The sequence below is a fragment of the Zingiber officinale genome, chromosome 7B, assembly GCF_018446385.1.
Source record: "Zingiber officinale cultivar Zhangliang chromosome 7B, Zo_v1.1, whole genome shotgun sequence".
NCBI classification, from domain to species: domain Eukaryota; kingdom Viridiplantae; phylum Streptophyta; class Magnoliopsida; order Zingiberales; family Zingiberaceae; genus Zingiber; species Zingiber officinale.
In genome coordinates this window covers 46,378,456-46,405,635 of record NC_055999.1, presented here as the reverse complement: position 1 = coordinate 46,405,635, position 27,180 = coordinate 46,378,456, and the positions used below count along the sequence as shown (strand labels likewise).

Sequence of the window (27,180 nt, the reverse complement as noted above, 5' to 3'; positions counted from 1 at the left end):
CTACAGTCTGATCGTGGTGGCGAATACCTCTTTAGAGAGTTTAGGAATTACTTATTAGAAGTTGGGATTCAATCCCAATTATCTGCACCTAGTACACCCCAACAGAATGGTGTGGCAAAATGAAAGAATAGGACTCTTATGGAAATGGTGAGATCGATGATGAGTTATTCTGAATTACCAAATTCATTTTGGGGATATGCTCTGGAAACAGCGGTATACATTCTGAATATGGTACCTTCTAAATCAATACCCTTTACTCCCATGGAATTGTGAAATGGGCGTGAGCCTAGTCTGAGTCATATTCGGATATGGGGTAGTCCAGCACATGTGCTGAAGGGAGACATTAAAAAGTTGGAATCACGTACAGAAGTTTATCTGTTTGTAGGATATCCTAAGGGAACGAAAGGTGGTTTGTTTTATAATCCTAAAAATCAGAAGATCATTGTTAGCACCAATGCTCGATTTTTAGAGGAAGATAATGAATAAACCACAAGCCCATGAGTAAAATTATTCTAGAAGAAATAAGTGAGGACATGTCTAGTCTAGTACCAATAGTACAAGATGACATATCACAAGAAATTACAACACATATCACAAATGACACACAATTACAGACAGCGCCTCGTCGTAGTGGGAGGGTTGTTAGGCAACCTGAAATATTCATGTTTTAGGAAAGTCTTTGGACTTAATCCCTGGTGAACATGAACCTGATCCCCAGACATATGATGAAGCACTCCAAGATAGATGCAGTATCTTGGCAAAGAGCGATGAACTCTGAAATAGAATCTATGTATTCTAATAAGGTTTGGGAGCTTGTAGAACCACCAAATGGTGTAAAAGCCATTGGATGTAAGTGGATCTACAAAAGGATAAGAGGGACAGATGGGAAGGTCGAAACCTTCAAAGCAAGGCTTGTTGTGAAAGGGTACACTCAAAAAGACGGAAACAATTATCAGGAAACTTTTTCACCAGTAGCCATGCTTAAGTCTATCCGGATACTCTTATCTATTGCCGCTCATATGGATTATGAGGTTTGGCAAATGGATGTCAAGACAGCTTTTCTTAACAGAAGTCTTGAAGAGAACATCCATATGAAGCAACCAGAGGTGTTCATTGAAAAAGGCAAAGAGCATCTAATATGTAAGCTCAATCGGTCTATGGACTGAAGCAAAGATTCAAGGTCTTGGAACATTCAATGTCCGGATAAATCTTGTGTATACAAGAAGTGTGATGGAAACGTGGTAGTATTTCTTGTACTATACGTAGATGACATTTTTGATAGTTGGAAAGAATATCAAAGTGTTGTCGAAAGTAAGGGTATGGTTGTCCAAGCAATTCGATAAGAAGGACTTAGGAGAATGCGCACATATTCTTGGGATCAAAGTAATAAGGGATAGCAAGAAAAGGATGATGTGCTTGTCCCAAGCTTCAAATATCGATACAATCCTTTCTTGTTTTAGCATGCAAAACTCCAAGAAAGGTTTTCTATCTTTTAAGCATGGAGTAGCTTTATCTAAAGAGATGTCTCTGTAGACATCAAAGGAGATAGAGGGCATGAAGGCAGTTCCTTATGCTTCGGTTGCTGGAAGCCTAATATATGCTATGCATGAGACCGGATATCTGTTTTGCCATGGGCATAATTAGTAGATATCAAAGTATCCCTGGACAAGGACATTGGACTGATGTAAAGCATATATTAAAGTACCTGAGAAGGACTAGAGCTTATATGCTAGTTTACAAGGCAGATAATTTGCTCCCTATGGGATACACGAATTTTGACTTCCAATCAGAAAGGGGCAATAGTAAGTCGACCTCGAGGTTTTGTGTTTACTTTAGGAGGTAAAGCCATGATAATGGAGGAGTGATAAGCATAGATGCTTTCTGAACTCCACCATGGAAGTTAAGTATGTGGCAGCCTCTGAGACAGCCATAGAAGTTATATGACTCAGGAACTTCATGATGGACTTAGATGTGATTCTTGGTTTGCCCAAAAATTATTACAGTGTATTGTGATAATAAGTGGTGCAGTAGCAAACTAGAAGGAACCACAGGCCCATAAAGCAAGTAAACACATAGAGCGCAAGTACCACCCAATAGGAGACATCGTATAACGAGGAGAAGTTGTTACCGCCTAAATTGCATCAGATGATAACCTAGGAGATACTTTCACTAAGGCCCTTAAGGCAAGAGCTTTTGATGGACATATTGAAGGGTTGGGAATCAGATGTATGGCATGGAATATGGCAGCATAGTCTTTTTGTATAAGTGAGAGATTGTTAGAGTGTATACTAAAAGCCTAGCATTTTGTATAAATATTTATTTAGAAATAAGAATCACATAGGTCAAATGTCTACATTTATATGCTAAGTATAGTTGTTCAATTAATTTATATTATAGATAACATGGTGTGTGGTGTCACACACAGAAGATCATGTTATCAATTCCTTATAAATTATAAATAGTAGCTCATGACTAAGATGGAAAGGAACAAACCATTGAAATAGTCGTAGTATAATTTGGTATTAGTTTATCTTAACTATAAAATTACACTAGTACACTCTGGGTGTATTGAGCAGGACCATTTAAGGTAAGTTCTTTTTATACTGACTACATAAAAGAAAAAGACCTTTGTTATTATGGATGTGTGTGCTCTTAATCCTAATATAATAACAAACATATATATCTAGTATTTATTTCTTTGACTTATCAATGGGTGAGATTTAGTTCGATGAATCAAGAGGCCCGATAAGTTGGGAAATGATATTATTTATAGTGTGTGTTGTTGATTATAGAAGGAAATTGTGTCATAGTAATCTAGGTTGATAATGTCCCTTAGAGGAGCTCATAAGGATTGTCATGTTAAACTCTGCAGGTGGATTTTGTTAGATAGAGCCCTAGAGCCAATCATATGATGATTGTTGTATGCACTTGATGTATCATATTCCTATATACTTATAAAGGCATTTCATTATGATTATTATACTTACTTGTATTGGTGCCAAATAACTAAGTATAATATCATCCTTGAGTAGAAGGTTCTTATCTATATCAATCGATTGGTTGAATCGATAGTGAGATGATATAGATAACACTATTCTTAATCATTCCTAGTCAAGTATTAACATTCAGGGACAATGTTAATGCGATGAGACTAGCATGTAGGTCAACTCGATGACTTGATCTCACAAGTCATGGATATAGAGATATCAAGTTGACACATGGGTATGCATTGGAGAATGTATACTGAATGACCCGTCATGAGAAAGTATCATGGATCGTTATATGAGTGTCATATACTTTCTCATATGACTATTAGTATGACTATTAGTCCTTGGACCTGAAGTCACCATGGTTCCCTACATAAGGAGTTACATACTTTGGCTTTGTCAAACGTCACCCGTAACTGGGTGGACTATAAAGGCGATTACTGGGTATGTAACAAATTATGCGGAGGGATGTGAGTGATGTAGATGGGATCTATCTCTCCTATATGACGGGAGCGACATCATTATTCTTGATAGAGTGAGATCACTAAGCGCATGGTCATGCCCAAATGAGTCAATATGAGATATTGAGCTCATTTGATTAGAGTGAGTCTACTTGGAGTTCAAGATTTAGATTGATTAGAGGATGACACGGTCTATGCCTCACATTGATCAATCTAGATGTCATGGATAGAAGGACATTATCATATATTGTGAAGGGTCACAATTAGTAGTCACAAGGTGATCACAACATTCTTGTAACTTGGGTAGTAATGATGTGTTGCTAGATACCGCTCATTACTTATGCTCCTAAATGGGTTTAGGAGAATTACCAACGTTACAAGAACCTAGAGGGTCACACACAAAAGACAATTAGATGGAGAATAGGTTCATATGATGAACTAAGAGGATTAGGTTCATATGATGAACCAAATTGGATTAAGAGTAATCCAAATTAGACTAATTGAGTTGGACTCAATTTGATTCATGTATTTAATGAGTCTAATTTAGATTATGACTCATTGAATCAATTTAATTTAATGGATAGAGATTCACTAAATTAAATTGACTTGAACCAAAGGTTGGATTTGACCAACCATGGTAGAATTTAAGTCAAGTTTGACTTGACTTGAGAGGGAAGATGAAGAGTCAAGTTTAACTGGACTTTGACTTGACCAAATGCCATGTCATTGTGACTTGGCATAGGGCCGGCCAATGATGGTATTACACATCATCAAGGCCACATCATTTGGTTAAGATTGACTTGACCAAATGCCACCTCATAAGGGAGACCAAGAGCCATGACTCTTGGTATCCCATGGAGGATTATAACCTCTCCATGAAGTGGTCGGCCACTTGATTGCAAGTGAATGCAATTTTGTGCTCATTCACTCCTTCTTCTTCCTCATCTCTTCCTCTCTACTCTCCCTCTCTTCCTCCATTGCCGAGAGTCCTTGGGGTGCTAGCACACTCTAAGGTTTCTTCTCCATCTCTTGTTCGTGTGGATACTTCTAGACGTGTGTACACTTGAACACACTTGAGATCCGACGGACCTTGGACGAGTGGGATTTGCGAAGGGCTTCGCTTCAAAGGTATAAAATCTCTAACATGTAGATCTAGAGTAGATCTAGAATAGAAACAAGTACATGAATTTATTTTAATCTTTGCACAGATCCGGTGGCAAGACTTCCGGGTTTTCGCAACGCAAAAAGTGGTTTTTGCGGCCCGAAAGTCCCAACAGACTTAGTCCGACATGACGATAAGGTTGAGTGGTACTACTCTTGGAGCTAGATATTAATTAAGCGAGTTGTCAGTAACTCATTTAATTAGTGGGCATTCTATATCTTAAACACAGGGAGACTACCACACTCATGATAAGAAGGAGCCCAAAATATAATTTGGGGCTGGCGCGGTAGTTCAATAATAATTCTTTAGTGGTATGAATTATTATTGATGAAATTAAGTTGAGTGTTCGGGGCGAACACGGGAAGCTTAATTTTATCGGGAGACCAAAACCAATTCCTCCTCTCGATCTCTATTGTAGCCTCTTATTTATAAAGTATTATACCCACCCATACCCACCTTCTTACCCATCCTTATGTGGTCGGCCAAGACAAGCTTGGAGCCCAAGCAAGGGTCGGCCAAGACATGGCTTGGATGGTTTGTAGTGTGGCTGGTCCTAGCTTGAGTCCAAGCTTAGGTGGCCGGGCACAATAAAATTTAAAGAAATTTTTTTTTTTTAATTTTGCTTATGTGGATTCCATGGTTTTAAAAGAGAGTTTAAAATTTAAATCTTTCCTTTTATAGCTTTCTACAAAAGATTAAGTGAAAGGTTTGAAATCTTTCCTTATTTGTAGTTCAAAGGAAGTTTTAATTTTTTATAAAACTTTCCTTTTTTAACCATCCTCATAATTTAAAAGAGAGTTTTAAAATTAAATCTTTCCTTTTATAGTTTCTACAAAAGATTAAGAAAAGATTTGATATCTTTCCTTATTTGTAAATTTAGAGGAAGATTTTAATTTTAAAGATAACTTTCCTTTTTGGAAATCATCCACATATTTTAATAGAAAGATTTTAATTTATAAAATTTCTTTTTATAACCAACCATGAAGGGAAAATTAATAGAGAAATTTTTATTTTAAAAATTTCTAGAAACAAATTAGGAAGTTTTAATTTTGTGTTTAAAACTTTCCTTACTTGGATGATTGAGAGGTGGCCGGCCACATTGAGTTTGAAAGGGAAATTTTTTATTAAACTTTCCTTTCATTGGCTAAGAGAATAAGGAAGTTTTTTATAAAACTTTCCTTGTTTGCCAAGACCAAAGAATATAAAAGAGAGGGTAGAGGTGTCTCACCTCACAACTTATGTTCTAGTTTTCATCTCTTCTATTTCCTTGGTTGGTGGTCGGCCCTTCACATCCTCTCCCTCTCCTATTCTTCTTCCTTGGCCGGCAGCATCTTCATCTCAAGGAGCTTGGTTGGTGGTCGGATCTTGCTTAAGGAAGAAGGAGAGATAGGAGGTCTTGTTTCTTAGCATCCCGTGGAGCTTGGTGGTGGCCGAATCTCATCTTCTCTTGGAGTTCTTGTGGTGGCCGAAACTTGCTTGGAGAAGAAGGTAGCTTGGGTGGTTCTCGTCTCGGTAGATCGTCGCTCACATGACGTCTGAGATAAGAAGAGGAATACAACAGAAGATCAAGAGGTTGTTGTTTACAAAGAAAGGTATAACTAGTAATTCCATTCCGCATCATACTAGTTTTCTTTGTATAATTTTTGAAATACCAAACACAAGAGGCATATGATTCTAGGTTTCGAATTTGTGATTCAAGTTTATGTTTTTTTTTTGTTTTTTGAATTTGTGATTCGATTCTTCTATTTGGTTAAACCTAGGGTTATATAAGGAAATTAAATATTAGATTTCTTTAAAATGCTTTGTCTAGGCGGTGGTGGATGATCTCATACCCAAGAAGGTCTAGTACCTCGCCATGCAGTCCTAGAAGCCAATTTTAGAAATTAATATTTATTTGAATTTGTAACATGGGTGGATTTGGATCAATAATGTTAAGCATCGTTTACGATCCAAGTCTAAACCACTAAGAACAGATAATTTAAATTTGGAATCAATAATGTTAAGTTCCGTTTGCGATTCCTAATTTAATTTCTAAAGAACACAATAGGTTGTTAGTAAAGGTTCAGGCCTTATACAAAATTTTTGTACAAGGGAACCGGTATGATATTTCGCATAGCAACCAACACTCACTACCTGTACTAGCTAAGCCTACTGCCAGTGAATCGTTCCGGATCTATTTGTCCTCGACCGAGCACGCTGTCAGCTCAGCATTGGTTCGGTAGAACGACGAGGAACAACTAGTGTACTTCATGAGTCATATATTAAAAGATGTTGAATCTAGCTACATCGGTCTTGAGAAGCTCGCATCTACATTAATACTCGCCGCTCGGAGGCTTCGTCCTTATTTCCTCACTCACACTATCGTGGTAATAACCAACAACCCTCTGGGAAGAGTCTTGCTTAACCTAGAAGCATCCTGCCAGCTAATCAAATGGACAACGGAGCTTAGTGAGTCTGATATCCAATATCAGCCCTGAACGCCCATTAAAGCGCATTCCTTAGCCGACTTTGTCACGGAGGTACAAAACCCTGAACCCAACTCGGTCTGGAAAATATATGTGGATGGGTCGTCCACCCGGCAGGGTAGTAGGATTGGCATACTGCTTATCTCCTCACAAGAAGAGCGGGTGCAGTTATCCGTTCAACTAGAGTACCGAGCAACTAACAACGAAGCCGAGTACGAGGCTCTTATAGCCGGCCTGCAAGCTGCTCGACACATCGGCCCTAGCAGGGTGCTTATCCATTCTGATTCTCAATTAGCCGCTCAGTGGCTGATGGGAGCATTCGAGATCAGTAATACGTGACTCAAGTTGTACGCCGAAGCTTTCAAAAAGATGAAGGTAAACTTTCAGGAAGTAATCATCCAGAAGATCCCCCGAGCGAAGAACCAAGCGGCGAACGAGCTGGCCAAATTGGCGAGCTCACTCTCGCCGATCGTCATTACTCAATCGATTGAGCAAGTATCCTTGGTGGCGCACATCGATTGGATGGAGGGGCTCACTTTCCCTAGCGATTAGTGAACGACCATAGTAGAGTTTCTAAGATCTGAAGCTACACCGTCTGATCGAGAGGAAGTCCGCTTATTTAGAAGAAGAGTCGGTCGTCTCACCCTCGTCGGGGACCAGCTCTATAAGAAGGCCTTCTCCAGTCTATATCTTAAATGTGTCGGATCAGAGGATGCCGACTATATACTACAGGAGGTACACCAAGGCTCCTGCAGGGGCATCCAGGCGGTCGGTCGCTAGCAAGGAAGATTCTGTTGGTAGAGTACTTCTGGCCAACTTTACAGAAGGATGCTGCTCGGACAGTAGCTAACTGCTTGTCTTGCTAGAAGTACCACCATGTCTCCCAACGACCAACCAAAGAGATGAAGGCTTCCACTATGTTGTGCCCGTTCGACCAATGGGGCATGGATATTGTGGAACCCTTCCCTTTGATGACCGGGCATCGAAAATTTTTGCTCGTCACGGTAGACTACTTCTCCAAGTGGATTGAAGCCGAACTGTTGGCGAGAATAACCAAGCAGACGGTCCAAAAGTTCATCTGGCAGCATATCATCTGTCAGTTCGGCATTCCGCGTTGACTCGTCTCAGACAATGGAAAACAGTTCATCGAACGGAAACTCAAGGAGTGGTGCGAGGAGCATGGCATCCAACAGGTCTTCACCTCCGTGGCATACCCTTAGAGCAACGGACAGGCTGAAGTCGCCAATCGGGAGATCTTGCGGATTTTGCGAGTTCGGCTCGACCATATCGGAGGGAGCTGGGTGGACGAGCTCCCTGGCATGTTATGGGCAATCCGCACGATCCCTAAGGAAGGCACGGGTGTAACCCCGTTCCACCTTGTATATGGCGGTGAAGCGGTCGTCCCGATCGAAGTCGGAGTTGAATCTAATCGGGTACAACACTACAGCGAAGATAACGCCGAGTGGAGGCTTCTTGAGCTGGACTTCGTGGATGAGACGCGTGACAAAGTAGTCGTTCGGCTAATGGCTTATAGGCAAAGGATGAGGCAGAACTACAATCAACGAGTGATCCCGAGGTCGTTCTAGGTCGGTGACCTCGTATGGAAGAAGGTGAAGCCGGTCGGCGATGTCACTAAACTAGAAGCCTCGTGGGCTGGACCATTCAAAGTTGTGAAGAAGCTCCACTCTGCCGCCTACTACCTAGAGGATGAAGACGGCCGACAACTAGAGCGTCCTTGGAGCGCGAACCATCTCTAGTTGTACCGAGCTGAATGAAAGGTGCGCCAATGTAATTGATGTGTACTCTCCATTTTACCTGTTTCCTTTGAGTGCAGGATTGGAATGAAAAAAGAAAAGGTTATCAAAAACCTCGTCGAGCGACGACGTTAAACCGATATCTCCATCGACGGTCAAGCGACGACCTTAAACCCCAGTCTTCACCAAATCATTGAGCGGAGATGTTAAACCCATGTCTCCATCGACGGTTGAGCGGTGACCTTAAACCCTGGTCTTCACCAAATCGTCGAGCGGCGACGTTAAACTCATGTCTCCATCGACAGTCGAGCGGCGACCTTAAACCCCGGTCTTCACCAAATCGTCGAGCAGCGACGTTAAACCCATGTCTCCATCGACGGTCGAGTGGCGACCTTAAACCCCGGTCTTCACCAAATCGTCAAGTGGCGACGTTAAACCCATATCTCCATTAACTGTCGAGTGGTGACCTTAAACCCTGGTCTTCACCAAATCGTCGAGCGGCGATGTTTAAACCCATGTCTCCATCGACAATCGAGCGGCGACCTTAAACCTCGGTCTTCACCAAATTGTCGAGCGGCGACGTTAAACCCATGTCTCCATCGACGGTCAAGCGACGACCTTAAACCCGGGTCTTCACCAAATCGTCGAGCGGTGACGTTAAACCCATGTCTCCATCGACGGTCGAGCGGGGACATTAAACTCCTGCCTTAGAAGATCGTCTAGCGGAGACGTTAAAACCTAGAGTCGAGTGGCGACTATAAATCCTTGAGGTATGATCCTAGGGAATCTTTCAATACTGAAAGTACAGTCGTAATAGTCGATCGGAACTACATAGCCGAATACCAGCAGAAAGATAGCATACGAAGAAAGGGCACAAAAAGATTTCATTGATAATAAGTTAAATACTGTTGAACGACAGGAGTACATTCAAAGCTTACAAAAATATGCTCTCTACAAGTCCTTCGCTCACTCAATAAAATCAAAGGCTTCGTCAGGAATGGACTTGAGGAGCTGGACGCAGTCGACATCCTTGTCAGACAGAACTTCAGAAATACGGTCGCTCGTCTTCAGCTAGATGAGTGTAGCGTTGATGGCCAGCTCGAACGAGTGGATAATCCGATTGGTCGCCTTCTCCAGAAATTGGTCCGAGTGGAGGTACTGCTGCCTCAGGACCATGAAGCGGTCCGGTTCGGCCTCCTAGTAGGCTGTCAACGCCGCCCGGGAGGCCCTCAGATCCTCTTCAAGGCGCTTCACTTGATCCTGAAGCTCCCCCTCCTTAGCTGAGCGGCTCTCCCGCTCGACAACCAGGAAGTCCTCTGCCTTCTTCAGCTTCTCGGCCAATTGCCGAGCATCCTGGTTTTTCTGCACTAGATCAGCGATTGCTCTTTGTTTCCTTTTGGAAGCCAGCTCGAGTTTATGAACGTAGGTCTTCAATTGTGCCTCGATTTGGCCCAGCCTGCTGGCCTGCTCGGGCGACTTCTGCTGCTCCTCCGCAAGAAGTTGTTGGGCCTTTTTTAGGTCGGCCTGCAGGCGTGTGGTCGATGGCCCCTGGGAGAAGGAAGCTCCGGAAATCTTGAGCTTCTTCAGCTCGTCCTCCACCTGAGCCAACCGCTGGCACATGGTAATGTTCTCCACCAAGAACTGCAAGCAAGAATTAGTGTTGATCGGACGTAAATCATGAGTTGATAGTTGAGAATACTAACCCCGGTGGACATCTCCAAGTGACTATCGGCAAGCGCGCCAGGGGGTTTCACCGCCGCTCGTGCCCTTGCTTCCTCCCAGACGCGGGCGAGTCGACTACGAATGTAGACTTAATGCTAAGGAGAGGTGGGTTGGTCACCCGGTGCTAGAAGGTCCTGTCGGAACCCCAAGGTTGTTTTGGTGTGATCAACATGTTAAGTTAGGTCCTGTGTGTTTCTAACCTTGTGTCTAAGTGTGCAGGAGCTTAGGAACACAGGTAGTCGAGCGGTAGACGCAGCTAGCGAGAAGGACGGCAGTCCGAGGGACGAGGTGCTGCGGAAGAGTACACCGGCGGACGAGAAGGAACCGCGCGGTGGTTCCGAGGGACGAAAGCCGGAGCGGAAGATTGCTCGGAGAGCAAGAGACGCAGCTAACGAGAAGGTCGAAGACTGAGGGACGAAGACTGCGGATGAGTACGCTGGCGGACGAGAAGGAAACACGCGGCAATTCCGAGGGACGAGAAGCCGGAGGGAAGCCCGCTCGAGAAGACCAGAAGTTGGGTTCGGGTGAGCCCTTTTCCGGATGGCAGAGATCACCCAAGTGAGCGGATCCGGAGGAGAAGAACCGGATCGAGGCGGGACTGAACCAGAGAAGAGGTCCCGGACAAAAAAGTCAACGGCTGTTGACTTTGGGCTCCGGGGCGCCCGGAACATTCCGGGGCGCCCAGAACCCGGAACCCTTCCAGGCGCCCGGAACCCTTCCAGGCGCCCCGACCAAGGCTATAAATATAGCCTTGGTCCAGAAGCTTTTCATCAATTCAGAACTCACGCTTTTCTTTCAAACACTTGTACGCTTTCTGTAGTTAGCTTCTATTTTGCGCTTCAACTTTGTAAGAGGCTTCTCCGCCTGAAGGAGAAATTCTAGTGCGATCATCTTTCTTGGATTAACAACTTCCCCGGTTGTAACCAAGTCAAAACCTGGTGCCTCGTTTTCTGTTCTGATCTTAGTTTATTGCTTTAATTATTTTACAAGTGTCAGTTTAAGAGTTCGAGAAGGGTTGGTTTGTGTTTTGATTTCTGCAGGGCTATTCAACCCCCCCCCCCTTCTAGCCGGCCCAACGGTCCTACAAGTGGTATCAGAGCCAAGACACTTCAGGAGGACTAACCGCCGAACGAAGCAACGCGATGGCCGGACCAAGCATCCACCCGCCGAAATATGAAGGGGACTTTGCTACCTGGAAAAAACTGATGCAGGTATTTCTTACTACAGATATTGAATTATTTTTAACAATGAAATTTGGCTTTGAAGCTCCAGAGGACAAGGAAATAGATAAATGGACAAAAAAGGAGCAGGCCGACTTCGTGGCGAATGGCAAAGCAGAGTACCATCTGCTAAGTGTCCTTCCGCCTCAAGAAGTCAACAGGATCGGTAAATATAACTCCGCAAAGGAACTTTGGGAGAAGTTCCTCCGAAGCCAAGCTCGCTAGACGAGATCTGCTTCGCAATCAGCTCACCAACCTGCGACTTGGGGAAGACGAGACAGTCGTACATCTGCACTCCAGAATAAAAGAAATCATCACCGGACTCACGAATCTCGGAGAAGAGGTAAGTAACCGAGATTCGCTCAGGTACGCTTTAAATTCCTTCCCTAGAAATTCAAAATGGGCATCACTAGTAGATGCATTTTACATTTCTAAAGATTTAGAAAAGACTTCATTAGAAGAATTCTTTTCAACATTTGAAGTGCATGAGTCAAGATGTGCAGGAATGAAGGAGCCTAAAAACAACGTCGCCCTCAAAGCCTCGAGAGACGAACCAGAATCTGAATCCTCTCTCGACGACGAGGAAATGGTAATGATGGTAAGAAGATTCAAAAAACTTTGTAAATCCAGATCTACTAACCATCCGCAGGGAAAGAAGAGAAGAACGATCCGCTGCTACCACTGCGACGAAGAAGGGCACGTCAAGGACAACTGCCCCAAGCTGAAGAACAAGGACAAGGAGAAGGGTAAGAAGCCTATCCAAAAGCGAAAGGCCCTAAAGGCGACGTGGGACGATACATCATCCGAATCGGAAGTTGAAGCTTTCTCTGGACTCGCACTGATGGCGAGTCATCAAGACGACGACTGCGATTCAAGCTCTTCCGAAATGAGCATCGAGAGCATCGATGAAGGGGGAGACACGTCAAAAGAAAGCAGCAGCTCAGGGGGAGAAACGGACAACGAGATCGACAAGGTAAGTCAGGTACGATCTCTTCCTCCCGATAAAATATTTAAATTCGTTAAACTTTTAACAAAAGATTGCTGCAAGTTAGAAAGTGAAAATAAAAATTTAAAAGTAATTCTAGCTAAATCTTGTCCCTTAGAAGAATTAGATAAATTAAAACTAGCAAATGAATAATTGAAACTTGAAAATGATGATTTGAAAATTCAAGTAGATAACTTGAAAAACTATGCATGTTCATCTAAAACTAATTTTAGAAGATTTAATAATTTAAATTGGTACTTTAAATATCACCCGGGACAAATTAAGAATATTTCAAGAAAATATGTCCCTAAAAATTTTTTGGTTAATCCAGTAGGTTGGAACCTATATTGGGTTCTGAAGTCATGCTTAAATTAATTTTAAAATTAAAATTAGCGCTTTAAGTGAGAAAATTAAACAAAGAATTTCTTTATGAGGCTTTGTCAAGGAAGTGGTTGTTGCTCCAATAACCAAGAAGGCCTAGTGCCTCGCCACGACCTGGAAGCCAAAATATTGAAATAAATGTTTAATTAACTTACTAATAAAGCATTAATACAAGAATTTATTAGTGCTTTAAAAAGGGTTTTTCAAAACATTTTATTTCAATTTAGAAATTTTTTAATTGACTTAGTCATTTGTTTTAAAAAAAAAATGTGCTTAAATATTCTCAAAAATCATTCTTTCTTAAGTTAAAAGATTTTCTGAAATTAGAAATTTATGCTCAAATTACTTAGAAATTTTTTCCTAAATTATAAACTTAGAAAAAAAATTTTAAGTTAGAAATATTTCTCAAAATAATTCTTGCAAAAAGCTTAAAATTATTTTTATGAATTTATTTTAAATATTTTTTCAAATTTACTAAATCTTTAATCCTTAGATTGTTTTTCTTGGAACCCCATTTTTTGTGATCAAAGGGGGAGAAGGGAAAGTATAAGTCTAGGGGGAGGTAGATAGATTTAATTTTTTCTATCTTTTTGTACTTAAATTGCATATTCAGTTAAGTTACTTAATTTTATTTAAAGTCTATTTTACCCTATCTTAACTTGGGTTTATCACACCAAAAAGGGGGAGATTGTTGGAACCCCAAGGTTGTTTTGGTGTGATCAACATGTTAAGTTAGGTCCTGTGTGTTTCTAACCTTGTGTCTAAGTGTGCAGGAGCTTCGGAACACAGGTAGTCGAGCGGAAGACGCAGCTAGCGAGAAGGACGGCAGTCCGAGGGACGAGGTGCTGCGGAAGAGTACACCGGCGGACGAGAAGGAAGCGCGCGGTGGTTCCGAGGGACGAAAGCCGGAGCGGAAGGAGACGCAGCTAACGAGAAGGTCGACGACTGAGGGACGAAGACTGCGGATGAGTACGCTGGCGGACGAGAAGGAAACAAGCGGCAATTCCGAGGGACGAGAAGCCGGAGGGAAGCCCGCTCGAGAAGACCGGAAGTTGGGTTCGGGTGAGCTCTTTTCCGGATGGCAGAGATCACCCAAGTGAGCGGATCCGGAGGAGAAGAACCGGACCGAGGCGGGACTGAACCAGAGAAGAGGTCCCGGACGAAAAAATCAACGGCTGTTGACTTTGGGCTCCGGGGCGCCCGGAACCCTTCCGGGCGCCCGGACCCAGTATTATGTTGGGGGATAAGATTTATCCCCCCAGGCGCCCCGACCAAGGCTATAAATATAGCCTTGGTCCAGAAGCTTTTCATCAATTCAGAACTCACGCTTTTCTTTCAAACACTTGTACGCTTTTAGCTTCTATTGTGCGCTTCAACTTTGTAAGAGGCTTCTCCGCCTGAAGGAGAAATTCTAGTGCGATCATCTTTCTTGGATTAACAACCTCCCCGGTTGTAACCAAGTCAAAACCTGGTGCCTCGTTTTCTGTTCTGATCTTAGTTTATTGCTTTAATTATTTTACAAGTGTCAGTTTAAGAGTTCGAGAAGGGTTGGTTTGTGTTTTGATTTCTGCAGGGCTATTCAACCCCCCCTTCTAGCCGGCCCAACGGTCCTACAGGTCCTCCGTCGGAAAGCGAAGCGTGACAGTGATGGATCGTCTCCCGCTCAGCGCCAATTGAGCAGAGGCTGACGTGCCAGAAGCTTGAGCAGGAGGGACTGGCAGGATAGCGAAGCGTGTCACCTTCCGCCTAGCTGGCGGTAAAGAAGTGATCGGCTGAACGACGAGCGGCTCCGATAGCCCAGCCAAAGATGGGGTCCGCTCGGAGGAAGTTGCCTCCACTGTTACAGGAGCAATTAGAGACGGGTTGCCTCCCCCTATAGAGGCTTGGACGACCGAGGTGGCGGAACGGGAAGGCGCATCCGTTCGGTGTCTCTTGCGGAGAGCGGTACTTCATCGCATGAGGACCCCCGAACTCCAGCAGGGATGACGGGTGGCGCTTCTCGAACCGATCCTGGGCTGGTCGCCCCTCCTGCGCTAGGCGTCCGATCGACGGTCCCATCACCCACAGTTGCTGTTTCCCCAACCATGCCCTCTTGTGAGCCGACAGGGGTCAAGCTGAGCCGTTCCATCTCCTTGGCAGCAGTTGCTTCAATCTCAGCTTGTTTAGCCTTCATTATACCGGCCGCGGGGGTGCGCATCATGATGTCAGCTGCAAAAGAAGAACATAATCAGTTAGACTCAAAGGAAGAAGGTTGAGAAATTTCATACCTAGGCTGCTCGGGAGCTTCATTCGGATCAGACTTAGCCCGAACGCGTACATCACACCCTCTGGCAGCAACTTATGAATGTCAAACTTTAGGCCGGCCAGAATATTAGCAGCATGGAGGTAGTCCGGCCGGGTCTTGTACTTCTTCAAGTCAGGTTGGGAAGGAAGCCCGACCTGTCATTTGGCCGGGAAGCTTGGCAGCTCGGGGAGTCTCAAGAAGAAGAAGTACTCCTTCCAGTGTTTATTAGAGGAGGACATTTTGTCAAAGAAGACCAAGCCGATGCGAGATTGGAACAAGTAAGTGCCAAGCTTGGACTGTTTGGGGTAGTAAAAGTAGTGGAAGACCTGAGGGGTTAGTGGAATGTTGTGCACTTGGAACAACACTACCACGCTGCATGGCAAGCGGAAAAAGGTAGGGACGAGCTGGGCAAGCGGGACACGAAAATAGTTGCAAATCTCGGTTATGAATGTTGGGACCGAAAAGTAGCTAGAGGGGGGGGTGAATAGCTCGTCGCGTGCTAGATGCTCGCCGTTGCTTGTTTCTTTGAAGATGTGCAGCGGAAAATACAGAAACAAATCACACAACGCTAACAAGGTTGGTTTACTTGGTATCCACCTCACAAGAGGTGACTAGTCCAAGGATCCACACCTACTCACGCACCCTCAACTAATAAAAACCTCCTTTTCGGTAACTACCGAAGGCGGAGAAGCCCTACAAGACTCTCAGTATAAAAGAAAGGGAAGGGATACAAGAATACAAGCACAAGCTTACAATAAGCGTAGAAAACCCTAACCCTAACTTTTCTCCTTGCCTTTGATCCGCCTCTTGACTTGGAAAACCTCCAAGATCCTTCAAGAACTGGCGATCTGAGCTTTGAGAGCGCTGTGGAGGAGCTGGCGAGAGATCTGAGATGAATCGTGACGCAACGGTTGGATCCCGATCAATTCGAATACTCCCAATCGATCGGAGAGGCTTTGGATCGATTCACGGATCGATCCAGAGTGCCTCTGTGCTCTGGAAAAATGCCTAGATCGATCCACGGATCGATCCATCGCTTTTCGCGCGAAGCAGCAGCGTCCCAATCGATCGGATGATCGATTGGGACCTCTGGATCGATCCACTGATCGATTCAGAGGCTCTCTGTTCGCTAGGAAAGGCCTGGATCGATCCACTGATCGATCCAGCTCTTCGTTTTTGCCCAAAACCAAGTCCCAAGCCTCTCAAACAAACATCCGGTCAACCTTGACCTGTTGGTACATCATACCTAGCATCTGGTCACTCCCTTGACCTGCCAGAACTCCCCACCAAGTGTCCGGTCAATCCCTTTGACCCACTTGGACTTTTCTCTTCGTGCCAAGTATCCAGTCAATCCTTTAACCTACTTGGACTTCCCAACACCAGATGTCTGATCATCCTTGATCCATCTAGACTTTCTCTTGCATGGCTTCACTCACCAGGGCTTTCACCTAGCTTCACTCACTAGGGTTTTCCATCTGCCTAGCTTCACTCACTAGTACTTTCACCTGGCTTCACTCACCAGGATTTCCTTCTGCCTAGCTTCACTCACTAGGACTTTCCAGTTAGGTATCCGGTCACTTTTGACCTACTTGACTCTTCTTCATTCATACTGATCAGTCCCTGATCAGAATCTCCCTATATGAACAACTGCACCTGCATTGTCCATGTGTCTACATGTATTGTCAAACATCGAAACTATGACCAAGACTCAAGCTTGGTCAAGCCAGTCAACCTTGACCTAAGGGATATTGCACCAACAATCTCCCCCTTTTTGATGTTTGACAATACCTTTAAGTTAGGACTACTCTGAGTTAAGCTAATCCCACAGCCTTAACTCTCTTCATGTCAAAGTATGAGTGTTGGTTCCCTTCATTCTCCCCCTATGGTCTCCCCTATAGGTAATGAAGGCCTAACTTAAACCACATATTCTCCCCCTATTGGCACACATCAAACAACTACTATCTCTCCCTCTGAAGAGATACCCATCATTGGTTACAACTTCACTCGTTGAACCTTTATCCCTTTTTAAACTCTCCCCCTGAAGAGTTTCTCAAGGTCATGATCAACATCATAATGAAGGTCTCATACCCTTCATATTTCCTATATTCTCCCTCAAAGTAGACAAGTGCCCAACCTTGAGCTTTTTTCAACCATTTGAAATACCACTTGAAATAATGAGGATATCCAATCCCCATTTCAAGTTCAAACGCTCATTCATGAGTATTTTCTAAAAAAAAAAAAGGTTAACCACCTTCCAAGGTTCATGAAAAATAATTTTAATGTCTTTAAAGAGTCCCTCCCCCTAAAGACATGGTAGTAACTTCTGTCATTGCACCAACAATGACTTGGAATCCCTAAACCTTTAGAAACCCCAAATTACGAAGTTTTGAGGTTCAAATATTCAAAAATTTGAAGCAAACCTCAACCTAAACTTCAACTTAGTCTCCCTTAACCAATCCATCCTTGTTTTCAACATGAAAACACCCTTTTATGTATACAAATGTATTTTGAGGTGTTAGGAATGGTTACCTAGACTAAAATAGGTTCAAAATACTGAAAATAAGCTTTCCCAGCCAAAATCAGAATCCTGGATCGATTGGAGTTGGGTTCCAATCGATTGAACCTAGCTGAATCGATCCACTGATCGATTCAAGATTTGTAGATCGATCGGCTGATCGATCCAGCGAGCTTCTGCTCGTGAGAATTGACTTCTGAATCGATCCACTGATCTATTCATAAACTCCAATCGATCCATGGATCGATCGGAGCTCTGATAGTTGCTGAATTTCAAATTCAGCCAACTTCAGAAACCCCTAGAAAATTCTACAAAAATCCAAAAATTATGAAATTTTGTGTATACATTATTTAGGGCACACTTTATCATGGAAAAATAGTTTTCTATGAAAATACATCATATTTTCAAAGATTGACACAAGCTTGAAAACTTGCTAAAACTTTAGCGTTTTCTTCAAGTTTGTGTCTAACTATTCAATGGTGATTACTATCAAAAGATAGCCTTCACCAAAGTTTTCCAAAAACCTTTTAAAATAATTTTCAAAACCAATATCCCATCACATTCCTTGGGCTTAATGCACATGACTTGTACATTAGCTTTCCCAATGATGGGAAAACACATAACTATGTGTTTTGATAACCCTAAAACTCAAAAGAATGCACTAAATCGGCATCTTGAGTTTTATTAATCTTCCTAACATCTCACTTGTATCTAATGTGCACTAAAACACATACAAGTCACCTTATAGTCCTTGTGAGATGTGAGATTTTGGTTTTGCCCTATTCTAGGGATCATGCATATCTATCTAGGCATTTTAGATATATTAGACATCCACCTAGGATGTCACTTGTTAATAAATGTTGTTAAATGTCATTTGTCCTTAATTACAAGGAATTAAACTTAATGCATGATTATGTTATGGCATACATCAAAAGGAAATAATTTTTCAAAAGAAAATATCCTATAACTACATAATGTATGAATGTCATGACATGGTATTTTTGGATTTTTCATAATAAAACATGAATGCAAAAATAGACATGATGTCATGGCATATGATGGGCAAACAATCATGGCAAGGTTTAGCATAAATAAAATATACCTAGATTTCCTATCTAAGTATCCTTAACCACTTAGCTATTTCCACTTGTTTTAACTTAAAACGTTAAACCTAGATTGCCCTAAATGCTTCAAAGAAGTGCCAAAACCTAAATTGACATTTCTATTTCTCTTGATTTGTTTATGCCACTTAAAAATTAAGCATATCCTTAAATGTTGGCATATTCCATTTTTCTTCAAGAGTAAACACGTAAATCAAGGCCCGGATTGCCTTAAATTTCTAAGAGAATACCAAAATCCCAACTTGGTATCTGTCTAGGTTTTCCCAATTTATGCCATTGAAGATAAAATCAATTTTTCCACCATTAGGCACATTTTACTCTTTCAAAGAGTAATAATAATTCCATTTCATTTTCAAAGGTTAATAAAAATCTTGAAAATGCTCCTTGAGTGTCAATTTCCTCAAAGTTGGGTTAACTACCCTTCTAATCGGAGTTGACACTCTCTAACCCATCTATGGGGTAGAGAAGATGCTCCTAGGAACCCAACACCTATTGGTGCTCCTTGGATGCTCTAGGTATTCACTAGGGATAACTTCCCTAGATACCTTCCTAGTGACCTTGTTGGGCTTCTTAGAAGCCTTGGTCACTTTTTCTAGGTCAACTCTAGGGATAGCCTCCCTTGTGACCTTGTTAGTGACTTTCTTACACTTCTTAGAAGTCTTAGTCACTTTGGTTGCAAAGATACTTCTAGGGATATCTTCCCTTGTATTTTTGGCTTGCCCACTAGACTTAGGGCTTGTTCCATAACTATATGGAACCCTATGATAACTAGGCACATCCTTTTTGGCTTTGGGTTTGTATCCCAAACCTCTATGGCCATTGGATGACTTTTGTACCCCTAAACCTAGGTTATGCTCATTTTGCCCTAATAGGATATTTTTCATCCTTTTTAGGGTCTTTTCAATTTTATCAAGCCTTGACCTTAAGGCTTGATTTTCTACCATTAACTCCTTAGATTTTGGTTTTTTATTAAACCCATGAGCATTTTTATTTCTAGGCTTATAACTAAAACCCTTAGTTTTCTTACCTAGATTTTCATCTACCTTCCTAACCCTAGGTGTTGTAGTTTTAGCATGAAAAGCTATATGTTTTTACTTAACACTATCATGCTTCCTATTTTCATGGTAAATAGCATTAAAATGATAGAAATTAGAACTATCATGCTTTTTACCATAACGTAAAGGGGTAGGCTCAATAAACGTTACCTTCTTCTTTACCTTGGAGGCTCCCCCTTGACTAGTGCCTCCTTGAGCCTTGATCATCTTCTTCCCCTTGGGGCATTGACTTCGGTAATGCCCTTTTTGTTGACACAAGAAGCACACAATGTGCTCCTTGCTCTTCTTTGTCCCGGGGGTGGTCTCCTTGGGCTTCTCCTTGCCCTTTTGTGTCACTTGACCCTTCTTCTTGGCCAAGTTGGGACACTTGCTCTTGTAGTGCCCACTTTCCCTACACTCAAAACATATTATATGATTTTTATTTTTAATTGAAACATTTGTACCTTCTTGTGTAGGAATGACATTTTCTCCTTTTGATCCGGAGGTAGAAGCTTCCTCTTGATCCGAAGATATTCCTCCATTCGATTTTGCTTGACTTGCGGAGGTGGAAGCTTCTTCATCCTCATCTTCTCTTGACCCGGATGTGGAGGATTCTTCTTGCTCTTGCTCCGGTGTCAATGAAGATTGCTCCCCCTCAATCCTAGAGGTGGAGGCTTCACCTTCTTCTTCATCCTCTTGTACATGAAACAAGGAATATGCTCCTTCCTTGCTCTTTTGATTACACTCCTTTGAGGATGAAGCTTCTTGGACTTCCTCTTATTCGGAAGTTGAGCATCTCTCAACTTCGGAGTCCTCCTCTTGGTCTTGCTCCAAAGAGTCACCCTCTCTGGATTCTTCTTGCTCTTGTACAGTGGAGGGGATCTCTTCATGAAGCTTGGCCAATTTACACCATAATTCCTTTGCATCTTCAAATTCTCCAATTTTGCAAAGGATGGTGCTTGGCAATAAATTGACCAAAAGCTTGGTAACTTTGTCATTGGCCTCGCACCTTTGGACTTGCTCTTGGCTCCACTTGCTCCTCTTGAGAACTTTGCCCTTTGAGTTTGTTGGAGTCTTGAAGCCTTCCATAAGAGCAAACCATTGCTCTATCTCCATTATAAGAAAATTTTCGATTCTTGATTTCCAAGAATCGAAGCTCGTGGAAGTGTATGGTGGAGCTACCCTCGTGTCGAATCCGAGCCAATCTCGGAATTCCATTGTAGAAGTTGAGCTTTTGAATTTCTTTGACTTTGACAATTTTGCTTCAACTTCTTCACCCTCTAGCTCTTCTTGTTATGCTTGACCCTTCCGGCGATGATTCCGGTGAAGAGCAACCTTGATCTGATACCACTTGTTGGGACCGAAAAGTAGCTAGAGGGGGGTGAATAGCTCATCGCGTGCTAGATGCTCGTCGTTGCTTGTTTCTTCGAAGATGTGCAGCGGAAAATACAGAAACAAATCACACAACGCTAACAAGGTTGGTTTACTTGGTATCCACCTCACAAGAGGTGACTAGTCCAAGGATCCACACCTACTCACGCACCCTCCACTAATAAAAACCTCCTTTTCGGTAACTACCGATGGCGGAGAAGCCCTACAAGACTCTCAGTATAAAAGAAAGGGAAGGGATACAAGAATACAAGCACAAGCTTACAATAAGCGTAGAAAACCCTAACCCTAACTTTTCTCCTTGCCTTTGATCCGCCTCTTGACTTGGAAAACCTCCAAGATCCTTCAAGAACTGGCGATCTGAGCTTTAAGAGCGCTGTGGAGGAGCTGGCGAGAGATCTGAGATGAATCAGGGAAGAAGTGCTGAAGGAGATGCCCGCCTGCAGCTCAAATACGACGCAACGGTCGGATCCCGATCAATTCGAAAACTCCCAATCGATCGGGGAGGCTTTGGATCGATTCACGGATTGATCCAGAGCGCCTCTGTGCTCTGGAAAAACGCCTGGATCGATCCACGGATCGATTCATCGCTTATCGCGCGAAGCAGCAGCGTCCTAATCGATCGGATGATCGATTGGGACCTCTGGATTGATCCACTGATCGATTCAGAGACTCTCTGTTCGCTAGGAAAGGCCTGGATCGATCCACTGATCGATCCAGCTCTTGGTTTTTGCCCAAATCCAAGTCCCAAGCCTCTCAAACCAACATCCGGTCAACCTTGACATGTTGGTACATCATACCTAGCATCTGGTCACTCCCTTGACCTGCCAGAACTCCCCACCAAGTGTCCGGTCAATCCCTTTGACCCACTTGGACTTTTCTCTTCGTGCCAAGTATCCAGTCAATCATTTGACCTACTTGGATTTCCCAACACCAGATGTCTGATCATCCATGATCCATCTGGATTTTCCCTTGTCTGGCTTCACTCACCTGGGTTTTCACCTAGCTTCACTAACTAGGGTTTTCCATCTGCCTAGCTTCACTCACTAGTACTTTCACCTGGCTTCACTCACCAGGATTTCCTTCTGCCTAGCTTCACTCACTAGGACTTTCCAGTCAGGTATCCGGTCACTTTTGACCTACTTGACTCTTCTTCATTCATACTGATCAGTCCCTGATCAGAATCTCCCCATATGAACAACTGCACCTGCATTGTCCATGTGTCTACATGTATTGTCAAACATCGAAACTATGACCAAGACTCAAGCTTGGTCAAGCCAGTCAACCTTGACCTAAGGGATATTGCACCAACAATGAAGGGGTGCATGGGAAATCGAAGACCGGCCACAAATTGGTCTCGGAAAAAACAAACTATGTCGACCGACGGGTCATTGGGTCGATCGAATGGAGAGGCTAGAACTATTTCATGATCGGAAAGAAGGTCAAAGGTGTTTATCAAACTCGCGTCGTTGCCCGTGTCGAACCGGGTCTCCATGGTAGTGTACTAGAGACCGGGAGCGGGGTCGGGCGGTTGCGAAGAGCTTGCCATGGCCGGGAAACGAAAAGGCAAAAGGCTTGTGGGGAAAGATGGTCGGAAAACACAGAAAGTTGGAAAATATGGTGGCGGAAAAGAAGCAGCGGGAAAGCGACAATGGAGAGGGAAAGCTTACGAGAGGGAGAAGACCACCGCAGGGAGCAAGGAATCGCTGCAGCAAAGAGCCGAGGATTGCCGGAGCACTGGACACAGAAGAACCGCTGCGGCAAAATCGTTGGAGAGCACGAAGAAAACGCAAAGGAAGAAATGACGACGTTGAGAATTTATAAAGATGAGTGTGGCCGACCGGAGCCGTCCGATCTAGGGCACGAGACTCGGAGCGCACATCCGACCGTTGAATTTGAACCGCCAAAAGTCACATCAATAGCTGTCACCTCGGACGTGCAGCGGCTGCGCTGGTGACACATGGCATCCTCCCACAGGGCAGCATTTAATGGGCGTGGGTGCGTGCTCGGTCTTAATGGGGGTGATTTGCACGTATTCTGAGGAGATTTGGGCGGCGTCAGCATTAACCGCCCGGCTCGCACCCCTCCGGGGGCGATGAGGAAAAAATCCAAGTACAAAGGCTCAAAGTGCTGATCGTCCGAGAAAGATCAGTCATACACGGGCCGATCGGGATCCAACCAGCTCATTGGCTGATCGGCTAATCGGTCACCAGACCACTTGTCTAGTCAGTCGGACTTGCAGCCTCTTTCGACTAGACTTGAGGGGGAGGCACGTGATTCGGTGGTAAGGTAGGGACCGGCCGGCAGGAGGTCAAAGTGATCAACGTTAGGCGGTCGTCCGATCGGGCGAATTATCTCCGCGATCAGCAGGAAGAATAGACGAGCCGACACTTCGACAGCTCGGTCAGACACCAAACTTCCGACGCTCATGAAGCTCAACCAGGGAGGCACGAAGGCTGAGCGTCCATCCCGCTCAGCCAAACAGTGGAGGCAACCTTGACCTAGTAATCAAGGCCCCCTCGCCCGATGGGGTGAGCCAACCAGCAGAACATTGGCCGAGTGGACACTTGTCCCGGCTGTTGCATCACCCGGACGGCAAACTGGCCGAGCAGCTCTCCCGCTTGGCCCAATAACAGACAAAGGAGCAGTTGACAATATCTTCCTAGAGATCAGTGTCATCGACAGGCGACATGGTCGACGATGTGGTCAGACAGAGAATCATACGGTGAAAGCTACAATTGTCACGTCAGGGATATGCTCGGATTGTTAAGGTATGGTATCAGACACGTTTTTTTGACACGACCTTTCCAAGTACGCTTCAAGAAACATGCGCGCGCCTCCTGACAGCTCTATATAAAAAACCCCAAAACTTCATCAGAGACATGTTTTGCATCACTATAGCTACAGTCATGTTGTTGCTCCTTTCTTTTCTACTTCATTTACTTGTCGTCGGTAATTGACTTGAGTATCGGAAGATCATTACCAAAGAACCCATCCTTGACTCGGTACTAATGACTCTATAGTTGCAGACTTAGCTTGTTGAAGGTCCACATCATCTTCAATCGACATCCAATCAATATAAGCATCATCTTCCTAACGTCCGTCTACTCACAGTCGGACAAGATAAACAACTTTCTCTTAATTTCCAAAAAAAAAAAAAAAAAATTACTTTTTCATCGATAAAACTCGAAATAAACCTGACATCATACTTTACTATGGGTAGTGATTAAAGACTATAAAAACAGCAGATTACTATCAATCTAACACAAGCACATCAAAATCTCCATTTGATGAATCGAACGCACGGCATTGATTAATAACTAGTTTGGCGAAATAATCAGAGGATCCACTCTTTCCATCACTACATTAGTCTATCAGATCCTAAAGCATATTAACCGTGCCTCCCATAACTGGATCTAAATCTAGAAGCAGAGCAGCACAACGGAGGCCGAGACCATGAATCCAAATGTGCACATGAGGAATCCGAAGTGCATCGCCCAACTCCGCTTGAACTTGCCAAGGTAGCTCTCCGGCGGCTCCTGGTAATGGATCTCGAAGTCCTCCGGCAGAAGCCGAGGGGGATTGCCTCCGGCGGATGCAGAGGCGGCGGCGAATCGTAGCTTGACGAGCTTGAGGCGGTCGGTGGCGAGGGCGAGGGTCAGCTTGTGGCACCGCCGCTGGTACTTGAACCCGTTGATGCAGCGGAGGATCTGTGCGACGGCGACGTAGAAGACGAGGTGGCCGAGGGAGAGGAGGACGATGGGGGCCCAGCAGTGGCGGCATTGGAGCCGTTCGGTCGAAGACCCCATCTGCGCAGTTAGGACCACAGCAAGGAAGAGGAAGAAGAGCTGGAAGAGGCGCCACAGCTCCTTCTTCTGCGCGTCCACGTCGCGCTTCTTCTCCAGGATTTTCTCGAAGTGGAGCTGGATGATGGTGTTCAGCGCCTGAATCGCAGCTTCCCGCTCCATCCCGACCTCCGCCGCGTCGCCATCCCCGCCGTACCCAATCGCCGTTTCTGCCGCCATTTTCTTCTGCTCTTGAGCTCGGAGGTGAGAGCAGGCGAAAGGTGTTCGATGTAATGGTTCGAGATTGAGTACGATGCACCGCCAGTATATTATAGAGAAATAGTTAAGGGGATTGGTGATTTGGTGGTGGTTACAAACTTTCAACGGAGCAGGCAATTGAAGGATGTGGCGGGGGACCAGCGGTGAGAATAAGATCCGTAGACACGTGAAAAGGGATCCACCGGCTGTCGTATTTGGCTTGGGTTTGCTATTCTAGTGTCAGTAACGGTGAGGTTGACGGGACCGGTTGTGTACGATTCAACAGGTCGCGTACGTGGTGAAAGTTCATTTTTAATGTGTGAAAATATTAAAAATTAAACCAGTTCAAATTTACTATTAAAATATAGCTTAAATCAGTGGTGATCCAAAAGTTGAAACAAGGTCCAGCCCAACATAGTATGGGTCGTAGCCAATGTGACTCACCATCGTGCCATGTCGATTTTAACTTGGAAATCGTATAAGACTAGGTGATAGGAGTTCGACCTATGAGCTGGGTTAGGCCTGGCCTGCGCAGTGGGCCATGCGGGCTTTGCACAGGCCGCATAGTGCTCTAAGGTTTTTTTTTAAAAAAAATAATTAAATGACCAAAATAACTAATAATTTTACTAAATAATCAGTTTAGAATATTTGGATTAAATTAAACTAAAAATTATACACCAAAAAAATATTTTCTAAATGTTTGATACTTTTCAAAACAACAAATTCTCCATCTTTCATTCACTCACTTTCAAAATTATTCTCTATTTTTAATATTGTGTTACTTATTTAATATAATCTCCTTCCTTAATTATCGTATGGTAAGATTTCAATTTTCAAATTTATAATATATTAATATAATAAAAATATTTTCCATCATAGATAATTAATACATTTTTATATTAAAATGATTATAAATTTGGTATTAGATAGTCTACATCTCCTACTCTAGCAGTATAAATATTAAAAAAATTATCAAAATTGTTATAATAATATTAAAATAAAAAGTATTTTTAAAAAATGATAAAAATAAGAATAATAAGAAATATTTTTTAAATTTTCTCCAATTTTAAAGTTTAATTAATTAATGTAGACAAGACCAAGATTACAAGAATACTTTTATTTTAAGGACTAGTTATATCTTTTCAATCTAAATTAAATCTAACATCATCCAAGTCAAAATTAACTAAATAAAGTCAAAATTCAAATTATGTTTGGAAACTTGAACCCGCCATGCACGAGGTTATTAAATGGGCAAATGATCAACAATATTAATGTAGGTTAGATATCAACAAATTCATAAGACCATTTCTTGGCGGGTCTAGCTCCAACGCTTAGTTATTACATGGTCTATTTAAATTTAATATCAACAAATCCGTAAGTAACTAAGCCTTCACCACCTGATCACTTCATTCATCTAACTCATGATTATAATCAAATCCCTAAATGATTATTGTCCATCTAGGTAAAATCATATTAAATCATCAATTAAGATATGAAATTATTCATTGTATATTATATTTTATCATTATTCTTTTCGGTAATTTACCATAAAGCATACGTTGTATATTATATTTACCAAAAGGTGCATCACCATTTGGTATTTACCAAAAGGCGCAGGTAAGTGATGTGTAATACCAAATATAACCCTCCCACCAAT

General features: G+C 43.2%; 1 protein-coding gene across 1 annotated transcript; it reads right to left on the bottom strand.

Moving 5' to 3' along the window:
- Window positions 1-24,766: 24,766 nt before the first annotated feature.
- Window positions 24,767-25,550, bottom strand: LOC122003729. Its single transcript, XM_042558779.1, has one exon. It carries the CDS (start codon window positions 25,503-25,505, stop codon window positions 24,903-24,905), a length of 603 nt encoding a protein of 200 aa, XP_042414713.1. The 5' UTR covers window positions 25,506-25,550; the 3' UTR covers window positions 24,767-24,902.
- Window positions 25,551-27,180: the final 1,630 nt, after the last annotated feature.